The sequence below is a fragment of the Haliotis asinina genome, chromosome 13 (genome assembly GCF_037392515.1).
Source record: "Haliotis asinina isolate JCU_RB_2024 chromosome 13, JCU_Hal_asi_v2, whole genome shotgun sequence".
NCBI lineage: Eukaryota > Metazoa > Mollusca > Gastropoda > Lepetellida > Haliotidae > Haliotis > Haliotis asinina.
Genome location: NC_090292.1, coordinates 21,151,641 through 21,164,969, shown reverse-complemented (window position 1 = coordinate 21,164,969; position 13,329 = coordinate 21,151,641). Strand labels below are relative to the sequence as shown.

The 13,329-nt window shown below is 39.9% G+C and overlaps 1 protein-coding gene across 1 annotated transcript; it reads right to left on the bottom strand.

The window, feature by feature from the left end:
- Window positions 1-5,336: 5,336 nt before the first annotated feature.
- LOC137259217 (uncharacterized) lies at window positions 5,337-11,762 on the bottom strand. Its single transcript, XM_067796826.1, has 4 exons — window positions 11,705-11,762; window positions 7,704-7,742; window positions 5,986-6,255; window positions 5,337-5,400 (listed from the first exon to the last, which is right to left on the bottom strand). The coding sequence occupies exons 1-3, from the start codon at window positions 11,754-11,756 to the stop codon at window positions 5,987-5,989; spliced, it is 360 nt and encodes a 119-aa protein (XP_067652927.1). The 5' UTR covers window positions 11,757-11,762; the 3' UTR covers window positions 5,337-5,400; window position 5,986.
- Between the last annotated feature and the right edge of the window lie 1,567 nt (window positions 11,763-13,329).

Sequence of the window (13,329 nt, the reverse complement as noted above, 5' to 3'; positions counted from 1 at the left end):
TCCAACAGAAAATACAACCCTGAAACAGACATCGAGTCTGGAGAGACAAGCGTAGGTTTTCACAAAAGTGAGGAAGCATAAAAAATGTGATAAGTGATAAAGTAAAAGTAGAAAGAAAACATAATCATCAAAATAGACATTTTTTTCTAAAAAAACCCCAAAACATTTACACTTTGTACTTAAAGCGTTTATACATGCCTACTTGGCTCAAATAATGTCGATGCGACGTAAACCACAGCTCAACACAATTCAGTTCAACTTCTGCTGTATCAAAAGTACTATCGGAAATAGGGCAAAACTGTCTATTTCACATTTAACTCTAAAGTTTATGTTGTTGAAAGTGTGAAATATATGTTAAACAAAGTTTAACCTATCTGCTGTTCCAGTGGTAGGGAGATAGGACATGTAATAAAGGGCTGTACTGAGGAGAGATTAGTGTAGAAATGAGCAAATCAGATTTGCAAACTCCATTGGAACATTGGAACTTATTTGGAACAGACCATGCCTTAATACAAATTAGCGTCCGATTATTTTGCATCAAAAAGGACTCTTTTTTGTCCATATTAAAATTTAACTTAGCTTTATTATAAATGAAAGCTGACGTAAAAATAACCTCTTTCATGGTGAAACTGTCAAGGATGTATCTACCGTGGAGTCTTACTAGCACTTTAAAAGGAAACAGGTAGGGGTGGTCGTCTCAAAAGCAAAATCAGGACTTGTGAGGTAGACGATTGTTGGGGTCGGGCTCAGGGCCAGAGATACCAATTAATATATGATGATCACCTTGGGGGAAATAAAGTGTGGAAGTAGACGTCATGTCATAAGACTTTACAAATAATATCTAGTCCCAACGGTCATCGGGTGGCCATGCTGCCTACACATTTTGAGACATTTAATATGACACTTTTCTGTATCAGCTATCTTACTCTTTTACATGTCTTTTACATATCTCAACATAAACTTTCTTAAAGAAAGACATTTGAGATGTTAATCAGTAGATGAGACATATTCAACACACATGAAAAAGCAGACATTATCTTTGAGATGGACCCTTGTGCCAATAGACAGTACATGCATTTCATGCCAGATGAGTGGACGGTTCGTCATCATACCTGACTAAACGACATTATCGCCATCGCTTGTCTGATCTATTGTTTTCAGTAGCTACTCGTGTTTTTCGAAGTTTTGCCCGATTTTACGAGTAAACATGCTTTTCTGGATATCCTCTTACGTATCTCACTGAATGTCCAGTTCGGCCAAAGTGAGTTATTCTGACATATCGTATTTGCATTTGTGTGATTTTTGGGGGATGGCGAGTAACAACCTAAAAACCGGGTTTTCTTCAATTCCCGAAAGTACTTTAGTACTAGCATAGGTTTATGGGAAACACGAAGATGAAGTTTTACAACAGAACGTGATAATCATCCCAGTAGGAGCCCGGTGTGACTAGTATAGGTTTATGGGAAACACGAAGATGAAGTTTTACAACAGAACGTGATAATCATCCCAGTAGGAGCCCGGTGTGACTAGTATAGGTTTATCGGAAACACGAAGATGAAGGTTTACAACAGAACGTGATAATCATCCCAGTAGGAGCCCGGTGTGACTAGTATAGGTTTATGGGAAACACGAAGATGAAGTTTTACAACAGAACGTGATAATCATCCCAGTAGGAGCCCGGTGTGACTAGTATAGGTTTATGGGAAACACGAAGATGAAGTTTTACAACAGAACGTGATAATCATCCCAGTAGGAGCCCGGTGTGACTAGCATAGGCTTATGGGCAAGATAAAGATTAGTCCTTCCTGGATTTTGCGATTCCGCGGTTGCAGAAAAAATAGCGGAATTTACCTTGCAAAGCAGAAAACCTCTGGTCCGCGGAAAACGCATTTGCAGAATCCCGTGCAGAATTTCCCACATTTCTGCCGCGGATTTTGCTCATTTTAAAAAGTGAATGAAAACTGACTGTCAACCGAAACGGAAAGTAGAGCTAATGTTAAAGGTAGGGTTGGTTGCACATAAAAAAGGACTGACATATTTATTGTGACAACATTTTTAAAAATAATCTTGATTAAAGATACTCTATCAATAGAGCAGGTTTTAGGATTTTTTCAAATAATATTAGATCAATTTGACACTGCAATTACATTCTCAAAATCGATCATTTTGAAAATTGAAAATATGTCAGATTTCTTTTAGGTATGATGTTGTCTGCATAAAACCGGAAGTTGTTGCACTTCAAAGTTACAATTGAGAGGAGAGAAATAACTTTTAGAGAGTGTTAAACTTTACTTCTCAAACACAGAAAAATATGTGGATGCTTTGTCACTAAAGATGTGATGTGTACTGTCGACATAACTTCATACCTGTGTTTGAAAATTAAACTATGAAGGTCTCTATAATGTTTGTGTTTTTTCTAAATGTTTTAACCGCAGAATGTTTCGCAGAATATTAAAAAGTGGGGTGCAGAATCTCCTATTTTTGCAGCGGAATCCAGGAGGGACTGGAAGATGAGGTGGAACGTAATAAAAATGATGTTGAAGGTCATAATCATCCTAGTTGGATCTTCACGAAGCTATCGAGCCCTGTGTGACTAGTAGAGGTTATCGGGAAGATGACGATGCAACCATTTCAAACATGGAACGTGATAAAGAAAACTAGATCATAAACACAGAACCTTCTCTGACATGAACCTACACAGATGGGATTACATCACCGGGATCTCGTTCATAGTATGAGCATTGTTGCTTCGAAAGTAATTGATTAATGTAACAATAAATTTAATGAAGGATTACAATGGACATTTGCTCAACCCAGTGCCAGGGGCAACCAGATTAGTGGAGCGTTGTCTTCACAGCTGACTTGTTGTGTAGAAGAGTCCCCTTACTTCACGACATTCATTAATGTCATCAAGTGAAAATCTAGGCTTCCTACTGTATCAGGTTCACGGGATTCTTGACGAGTACGGTGCGTGAGATAATTTATTTCCGCTCTTTATATTATATCGGGGATTTAGTGAATCAGATGCATTTGAACCTGTGGTGGTGTGTGGTGTGTGTGTGTGGCGCTAGTGTGTGTGTGTGTGTGTGTGTGTGTGTGTGTGTGTGTGTGTGTGTGTGTGTGTGTGTGTGTGTGTGTGTGTGTGTGTGTGTGTGTGTGTGTGTGTGTGTGTGTGTGTGTGTGTGTGTGTAGCCACAAATCAGTAGGAATGATGCCTTGGATGGGTGTACGTGTGATATTATATATATGTCCCACATAATCTAATGGAGAGTGAAAAGACAACATTTGAACAAGCGGTGTGTGGACTTGTGCACAGACCAAATTTGAATTTCACAAATCAGTTGAAGTTGGTCACTGGGAATCCTTGGATGGGTATGCTATTATTTTGGTGAGTAAACGGTGACACATGAGCCTAAGTAAGAATCCTCCCAAACAGACATCAGGGCTTCGCATAAAGAAAACACCCAGACACCACAGTCGAAAAACAATTCATCTACAAATGCATGTTCATACTATCCTATCTAAAACTTAACACTTTTGGAGATAAGATCTTAAACTCAATTTGATTTGACGGTAGTAATTACATTTATTAACAAACTAAGGATATCTTGCTTTTATTTGTGTTTTCGGCTATGTGACATGGTAGACCTCACTTGCCTTTCTGAGTGTGTCTCTCACACTTGCCATAGTGGCCATTTCAAGCTACAGTCGTTGACACGTTGTAGCCTGAACAACTGTATGTCTACACGTAGCAGTCATATTCTCCATCATCAAATAGTGGAACACCAGCAGATGGGAATCCTGCCCATGTTACTAACGGTATCCATTTACAATGGTTATGTGTCTCGGGGCTCTGTACATGTGGTCTTTGAAGGTTTGTAGGAGTGGGTGAATTCTGTTAGCTCTACATCTGTAACAGACTACAGACGTTGAGAGTGTTCGTGAGGATGGTTATGGTTTAACAATATGATGGCAAGCATATTCAAACAACACCACGGGGCACCTACCGAAAGTCATACTAGCAGTAAATCGTCAAGTTGAAATGACAGTTGGAGCAATCAGGCTTGTGTTAATATGTAACCACGAGCCTTTTACTGCTCCTCTCTGTTTAAGTGTGCGTGCGTGCGTGCGTGCGTGCGTGCGTGCGTGCGTGCGTGCGTGCGTGCGTTTATGTGTGTGTGTGTGTGTGTGTGTGTGTTGTTTTACTGTTTAATAACACTGGGAAGTTATTGTTTATGATATATTAGTTATCACCTTTAAGGGTCAAGTTGCATCATTTTACACTGGATGTGCAATTCGCATTGTAATTTACGCGAAAAAGAAAAAGAAACAAAACAGAGAACCATTAGTTTTCTTCATACTAATCTGCATGAACAATGAACATGAAAATCTAAACAATGTGCCTCTAACCAACTTGTCTCACATGCAGCTGACGTCCCTCAAAGTGCCTTTATCATGTTATCTTTGGTATGGATAACAAATCATCCCTGAAAATAATCAAGCCCCGGTTATTTGTTTTATTTATCAAAATGATTTATGATAAACAAGTGTTTGTGTGTGTGTGTGTGTGTGTGTGTGTGTGTGTGTGTGTGTGTGTGTGTGTGTGTGTGTGTGTGTTGTTTTACTGTTTAATAACACTGGGAAGTTATTGTTTATGATATATTAGTTATCACCTTTAAGGGTCAAGTTGCATCATTTTACACTGGATGTGCAATTCGCATTGTAATTTACGCGAAAAAGAAAAAGAAACAAAACAGAGAACCATTAGTTTTCTTCATACTAATCTGCATGAACAATGAACATGAAAATCTAAACAATGTGCCTCTAACCAACTTGTCTCACATGCAGCTGACGTCCCTCAAAGTGCCTTTATCATGTTATCTTTGGTATGGATAACAAATCATCCCTGAAAATAATCAAGCCCCGGTTATTTGTTTTATTTATCAAAATGATTTATGATAAACAAGTGTTTGTGTGTGTGTGTGTGTGTGTGTGTGTGTGTGTGTGTGTGTGTGTGTGTGTGTGTGTGTGTGTGTGTGTGTGTGTGTGTGTGTGTGTGTGTGTGTGTGTGTGTGTGTGTGTGTGTGTGTGTGTGTGTGTGTGTGTGTGTGTGGATGGGGGAGGGATGGGGGTGATTTCGTACTTCTGTGACTGATAGGATCTCGTGGTCCGTCTCGCTGACCTAATTGTGTAGATCGATGCTGATGATGTCAATCAGTGGATTGTCTGGATCCACCTCACCCAGGTGGAAAAATGCCAAGCGGCATTGTGCAACAAACAAACACAAACATCGAGTTGTGTAAGTTTATTTAATTATGACATGGAGAAATTGTAAAGCTTCTTTGTTGACATCCGTTTCATAATAAATTATCTCAGCTTCTGCTCTCGTGGTGGCTCAATCTGAAAAATACCTCTGAACTATAATGAAAATAGCTCTTCAATTGTATAAGCAAACAAAACTCATTCTTTAGCGCCTTAAATAAATGCTCGCCTTTTGATTCTGGGTGAAGTGTTTAAGCTCGGTGACTTGGCACTTTGTCATCGAATATCGACGAAACGATGCGTTACAAATAACATAATCCCGTATCCCCCATCGCCATATTTCCTTCCAGCCGACCCGAGAAGGTCCCGGGGTAGAATAGGCCATCAGCAATCCTTCCTTGCCATAAAAGGCGACTATGCTTGTCGTAACAGGCGACTAATGGGATCGGGTGGTCAGGTTCGCTGACTTGGCTGACGCATGTCATCGGTTCCCAATTCTGCAGATCGATGCTCATGTTGTTGATCACTGGATTGTCTGGTCCAGACTCGATTATTTACAGACCACCGCCATACAGCTGGAATATTGCTGAGTGCGGCGTAAAACTAAACTCACTCACTCCCTCCAGCCTAAATACATTATTTCCAGAGCGCCGCTAAGTAGGTAAATAAATAACCAAAATATTCCCGAGTCTAGCGGTAAACAAACGAATCTTTGTCCCTCACCTTATTTACCAATAAAGTGGTGTCCGTGGTGGTGGGGGTAGAACGGGAGGAGGGTTTGCGCTGGGAAGAAATGGGCCAGCTTCTGGTAAGGGAAGAAGTGGACTAGCTGTCGCACGGGGAAGTATGGGATGAGCTGAGGTAAGGGGACACACTTCACCAGCATCCTGAGGGGGAAGTAGTTGACGAGACGCCGAAGGGGGAAGTGTGTCAGTAGCGTGGGCAACGGGTATAGATGCACGAGTTGAGAAAGCGGGTTGTGCAGCATGGGAGCTGTATAATAGAAAAGGCAAAACAATTATTACACCTTTCCACGAATAACGTGTCCTTTTGAAATGAAAATATATGTTAATTAATTAATATATGTTCAAATAATTATGGAGACGTATATTGAAAATGTTTGTGATTTGAGTATTTTGTCATATCACTTTAGAAATGTCAAAATAAAAAAACAACAACTTATAAACTGCCGTTTGGGATGTTTGAAACCCATATATTTGCATCGGTTTTAGTGTTTATATTTTAACCCAACTTATATTTCCTTTCAGAAAGTTGTTTGTTTTGTGTTGTTTTTGTTTGTTTTTATTTATACAGATTGTATTTCAACATCGCACGGATGGACGCATGGGAATCAGATAAAATCCAAAGCCAAAAAAAAAGAAAAAAGAGAATGAATGAGAACAATCCCGTTGCCTTTCAAAGTGCATGATGCAATGCACCTTTTGAACTGCATTTTTAAGATGAGTAAAGGTTTTCATCTAGAAGAGTTCATTGCAACAGTGGGTTTCTGTGGGAGTTTACCATATAACATCGTTAATTAAGTGGCTCTTAGAAGTCAGCCCGAGGTAACTTCATCCCTCACCTGCCTATTAAAGTCATTTTTACAAACATTAATCATTTAAGTGAGACCATGGTGACGAATGTCCGCTCACACATGAAGTCCAGCATGACCTGACGATGACCTGTTCTCTTGTTTGTCGACCATGAGCTAAGTAATTGTGAACGAAGAACAAAGCAGTGGTTTCAGATAGATAAGTGGTGCGATGCAATTTAATTTACAGCTTTGACGTAGGAAGGGTGATGTAATTATTATATATATATATATTGCTTGTTTGTTTGATGTTACTCACTCACAAGGACAGCAAAACTAACTTCGTTTCCGCGATCCGGAAACCTGACTGAAATAAAATGGAGACTTAAGTTTCAGCTAGGTTTCCGGATCGTTTCTTTACATTTCCGTCGAGTTTGCGGAGAACAGAAACTCACACGTCACCCACAATCCGGTAGGGCTCCAGTGAGTTTCATTTACACACATTCCAGATTCCAAAGAGGATCCATTGTGTTTCCGCTGTCCTCTACTTACACGTTTTTTAACATCCCATATTCAGGGCTCTGAACTCTGTGTTAGGACCTTAAAGGTACCTGTGAGCAGGGGTCATAGTTAATATGACCATACACCTATTGACTCCTGGTCAGAGCAACTGGGTTTCCTGTGGTAAATATGATCAAAGAAGTTACTAGTGGCTCTTGGTCAAACGGTTAGTGGTTTCCAATGGTTAAAATAGCCTTACAACTAGTGGTTCCTGGTCGAAAAACTAGCGGTTTCCAGCGGTTAATGTAGTCATATAACTAGAGTTCTTTTTATCAGACAAACAAACGGTTTCCAATGATGAATGTGGTCTTATAATTAGTGGTTTCTAGCGTTTTGTTATCAGCCGTACCTGGGAGATGGTGTCCTAGCAACGGCAAAGACGATATTCCTGAAACAGTGAAAACACAGGTGATAAAGAAAGTGATCGAACGCGGAACGGTTTATGGTAATTTACAGAAGTATGAGTGTGAGTGACTAAAGCACGTTATAGATTTACAACGTACAAAGCTTAGTTATTTCATAATATGTCAACGAAGGAGAGTTAAACCAGTTGACATATGGCAAACAAGTATGTAAAACTAAAACTTTCTAACCATCGAACATTTTACAATTGACAAAACAGGCTACAGATCGACAACTTAAGGTAGATCATTATGCAAGGGAGCGTGGACCCTTTCGGTACACTTGCTTCGTGCATGTCCCCCATGCTGACATGAGACAAAGCTGATTGATTCAAACAGATTTTATTCACAGATGTGTACGGGATTGGGAACAAGTTTTCCAACTTAAAATGCCCGCTCCCTAATATTGACATACATGCTTTGTTTAATTGTACACATCTTAGGAAAGAATGAAGAGAAGAGTAAAGTGAAAGAGAGGAAGGGACGGATTTATGTAATCACATAAAGCGTTTTCACTGTTAGATAAAAGTTCGTACACATTTAAAAAGAGTCATATCAGGACTCCTCATATAACATCAATGACTGGAGTTTGATTGAAGTCATGTTTTTAGATTTAACATTAATATCTCTCTTTGAATGTTGTACAGATTACGTTCCAATAGGAAGTGATGTACAGTTTCACAAGCACTGCCACAGTAACAAATATTATAATGCTCAAAGTGCTTTGTCCTATTCAGGGAATTCAGCCAATATTTTTTGTAAAAGCATTTTTGTGGCGGTCTTGGAGGGTAGGGGAAGGTGGTTGGAAGGTGTGCAAGGAGGGAGCCGCGGGTGGTGAGCAATAAGATAGCAATATGACGGTTAGGGACACCGCAAATAGGTCTCAAATATTGCACTCATGTACGGAATCGAACCCAAGACTCTGGAAACGCGAAGAACGACTCATTTAACCATTGTGATACTATCAATCCAAGAAACACACAAGAACCAATCTCGGCCAACATCTGTAATTACTATTTGGGTCATCGGGACGGTACCAGCCCGCTTGAATTCAGTCTACATGCATTAACGCCAGGCCAGGTTATGTCCCTTCTTCCGCCTGCCATCTTTCATCCAAGCCGTTTCACTCATATCGAAATAATGGGGCCCCCTCACGGCCACGCTTCAACTCGTGAAAGAGAGAGCTGGTAACGATATATCATAACAGAAGCATAGAGCCTGGAAGAAGAAGCTCTGGCGCCTAAGAAAATATCGAGGATACTCCACTAACTGGGTTACAAATTTGACAACGTGAAAGAATACTGCGAAGTTTGTCAATACAATGATTATTTGGATGAAATGGTTTTGAACAGTCAGGCGAATATTCCAGATTCTCCACAAAAAGGCCTCTAACATATGTTAAATATTAGTTTGATGTCCCCCTTAACATACAGGTGAAAATTGGTCTTCAGTAACCCATTTTCATGGTAAGAGGCAACTAACGGGATCAGGTGGTCAGGTTTACAGTCATGTTATCATATCCCAGTTGCGCAGATGGGTGCTCTTGATGTTGATCACGATTATTGAGAGATCGATGCCATACAACTGGGATATTGCTGAGTGCAATACCAACAGCAATTATTTTGATATGAGTCTCTTCTATTATTTTCAATGTGCGCCGTTTAGAAGGGAGTAACCAACATTTTTTGTTTCAGGCTGTGAATGCCGAACTGTGGGAACTGACTTGGAATTTCGTGTCGGTATTGGCTAATTGCCAAACTCTGGTATTCCTTCAAACGGTTCCAAATTAACACTGAGTACTTTTGTAAGATAAATACTTTGTTCATTGATTCCCCAAGGCCTCCGGGTTTCGTCAACCAATGTCGTGACCACCTTATAATGTCCTGTACATGATATCTTTATCTATTGTATTGAAACAGTCACAATCACAGGCATCACATGGCTACTAGACATCGAAGACATCGAAGAGCGAATACACATTTGAAATTTCGAAGAGTCTTTAGATAGTACAATACTGTAAAAAACATGATAAAATCATCACGGAGTTATTTAAAGAAGGGAGACAACTCGTGTTGCCTTTACGATGTCATGCTACGGATATCAGGGACGTTTGATCGAAATATATAAGTGTGACAAAGAAATATTTACATTTGTTCCTTCGTTCGTTCGTTCGGTTTTGTTCTTTTCATTCATTCATCTATTCATTCATTCAATCAACACACTGTTCCCTTAATCTACAACCTGATTTATTTATTTATTTATTTACTTATTTATTTATTTATCAGTCCATTCATTCATTCATTCATTCATCCATTCGTTCACTCAACACACTGTTCCCACAATCTACTACCTGATTTATTTATTTATTTATTTATTTATTTTTCAGTCTATTCATTCATTCATTTATTCAGTCTTTAGTTCAAAAGACTGTTCCCACAATTTACTACCGCGTGGCTCCCATCATGTCAACCACAACAGTTGGTTCATTTCTTTATTATCTACACGTGAGTAACTACTACACAATGTACAGTCAGCTGTCAATCCAAAACAGACAACTCGTATTGTTCAGTATTATTGCATTACCTCCACTAGCCCTCGGCAACAAACAGAAGTTGATAGCATTACATACATCGTCTAACCTCAGGCAGTTAGAGATGACGAGCTGGTATGGGTAAAACCAGCAACGGTCATCGACCATTTGTCCGGACTAATATGACATAGTGCCCACATGTAGACGAACGAACGTAATCTTGACGGAAAACATGGCAGTTGGACATGGTGTGATATGTATGGGTCGTCGGAAAACAACACTTGCAATCACGTAGACGTGAAAGGAGGATTAACGTCATCTACTAGATGTGTGACAATGTTTTGAGTGTGTTGTGGCTGTTTGTATACATGCAGATAACACGCGTAGGTTCATATGCATATGTCTCCCATCTACATTATACTCACTCAACTTTGTTTCAAAGTAGGCAGGCACAACTATAACCTTTTGAAATGACTGATTCCGAGGCAACAATCATTGTTTCAGGAAATGAATGACAAAGTTCGGAGACAACGCCGAGTACAATTTCCAACGATATTTAGTTTGGACTATCTACCCTCTGTTCACAAACCGTATGCTACTAAGTACAAGCGGTCGCGACGAAAGAGGCCGAATCTAATGTCACTACTGCTGTCAGTGTCGAAATAGCATTTTTAATGACTCGGTCCACTTTACAGCCTTATCTTACTTTGATAATGGCTTTGAACTCAACCGATTCGTGTAAATTTATGTCAATAGTCTTTATTGAAATGCTGTGGAACGTCTGCAACATGTGACTGATTATGTTCGTCCACATTTTGTAATTTGCAATTTCAGTGAGCTTGTAAAGACCAGAGCGAAATCAACATATGCCATTGCTAGGTTCTCCCTCTCCTGAAGTTTGATTCATATGAAGTTTAATATGTCTCATCTTAAGTGTCCTCGTGGTGTGTGAATGTATATGCAAACTTTCTTGTATGATACTCATACAATAATATACCCTGGTTAGGTGAACTTTCCGCAGCTATTTCTGTTTTCTTCAATATAGTCTCCTAGCGGTGAAGTAGTCTAATTAGAACGTTTGCTCGTCACCCCGATGACCGGGTTTGATTTTCCACAAGGGTACAATGTGTAAAACCCATTTCTGGTGTCTCCCCGTCGCGATATTGCTTAAATAAAACTAAATGCAATAACAACAAGAAACCTCATATAACCTAGACCAGTTGAAGACCCTTGTCAGCCTCGCTGACTTGGTTGTTGCTCGCCACCTTATCGCAAATCACCGATGCTCAAGACGTCAATAGCTGCTTTGTCTATTCCAGATTATATCATTTTAAAACACTATTTTTGTTCCATACCTCGACTATTGCTGACTGACAAACGACAAACAAACTCACATAATTTCACAACATAACTACTTACCCATCACGCACAGCGCCAATGTCGCTAAGCAACCAAACGTTAGTTTTGCCATACTTGAATCTATAATCAGTGTCCGCCTTGATTCACAAAATCAGTGCTTTATATATGGCAATGGCGTGTTCCAGGTGACATGTATTTCAATCAACGTCAGAAAATGAGTTTAGGAGGAAGCAGTTTTCTAAGCCATTGGCAATCTGCAAAAATAAATATAAGTAAATGTCTGTGAAAGTGACGTTGTTTCCTTGTTCTGTCATTTTCGTAATCGGGGAACAGATAGAAACTTTGTAAGGGTTTGGCTGCACAGAGGCTCTGCGTCCGGCAGGTGAGACTTTTTGTTTATTGTTGGAGGTACTACTTGTTGATTCACCAATAACTGTCAGTGATTGTGGAAGATAAGATGGTGAATGATATGGGTGTGAAACTACAGACTTGACTTTGATTGTTAGAGACAAATGTCTTATTGTTCAATGGCCATCAGGGACGTGCGCCAGACTGGTGTTTAAAGCTTAGTTCTTCACGCCGAACACCTGGGTTCGAATCCCTGCATGGGTACAATGTGTGAATCCCATTTCTGGTGTTCCTCGACGTGATAATACTGGAATGTTGCTAAAAGCAGAGAAAATCCGAACTTCCTCCCTAAAAGGCCATCGTGGATATTTCAAAAACCGATTGTATGGAGGTGAAAGTGTTGATGATATGCTCGTTCTTCCTATGTCCATGATCACAATGTAGTAAACAAGCGAAAAACGAAATTGAGTTCGGATCAATCCACTGATGTACCCAATAAGGTTACGATCGCGATGGCGCGTATGAGCCCTGTCAGCTTGACTGACCACCCCATCCGTTTAGTTGACTTCTTCACTCGATTGTGTACGCTATGTAGCGGCCACCAATTTTCCGAGTCCCATGTTGCGATTCGAACCACGGACCTTCTGATCCGAAGTGGAACTGCTTGCCCACATGACCAAAGAGGCTCCAACTCCGTCAGGAAGCTGACAAGGTAAGGATGTTATCTGTGGGATGATTTCACGCCCTGTTACACGTAGAAATGACAAAACCCGTTGCATCGTTACAAGACATGTGCATAATGTAGAATCGTGTGATTGTATGACTTGACACGTGGTTGTGTGTCTTGATATGTGACAGTGTGTCTTGATATGCGATAGTGTGTCTTAATATGTGGTAGTGTGCCTTGATATGTGATAGTGTGTGTGTTGTGACATGTCATTGTGCGTCTTGACAAGTGGTAGTGTGTCTTGATTATGAAATATTGTGTCTTGATATGTGATAGTGTGTTTCGACATGTTATTGTGTTTCTTGATATCTGGTAGTGTGTCTTGATATTAGTTTTCTATGGAGCGTGGCATTGTGTCTTGATATGTGATGTTGTGATCTGGCATGTGATATTGTGTCTTGTTATGTGATTTTGTTTCATGGTATGTGATAGTGTGCTTTATATTGTTATGTGTCTGGTCATTAGTTATGGTGTGTTATGACATGTGGTTGAGTGTCTTGACATTAGTTATAGTGTGTTATGACGTGATGGAGCGTCATGACATTGGTTATCGTATGTTATGGCATGGCGTGTCATGACACTCGACTATGTGTAATAACATGAAATTCTG

What these genes read in the sequence shown, in the direction of transcription:
- LOC137259217 (XM_067796826.1), bottom strand. Translation starts at nt 11,756, where the DNA reads ATGGCAAAACTAACGTTTGGTTGCTTAGCGACATTGGCGCTGTGCGTG. An exon ending in ATTGGCGCTGTGCGTGATGG is followed by an intron (nt 7,743 to 11,704) that starts GTAAGTAGTTAT and finishes TCACTGTTTCAG; the next exon opens with GAATATCGTCTTTGCCGTTG. An exon ending in GCTAGGACACCATCTCCCAG is followed by an intron (nt 6,256 to 7,703) that starts GTACGGCTGATA and finishes TCTATTATACAG; the next exon opens with CTCCCATGCTGCACAACCCG.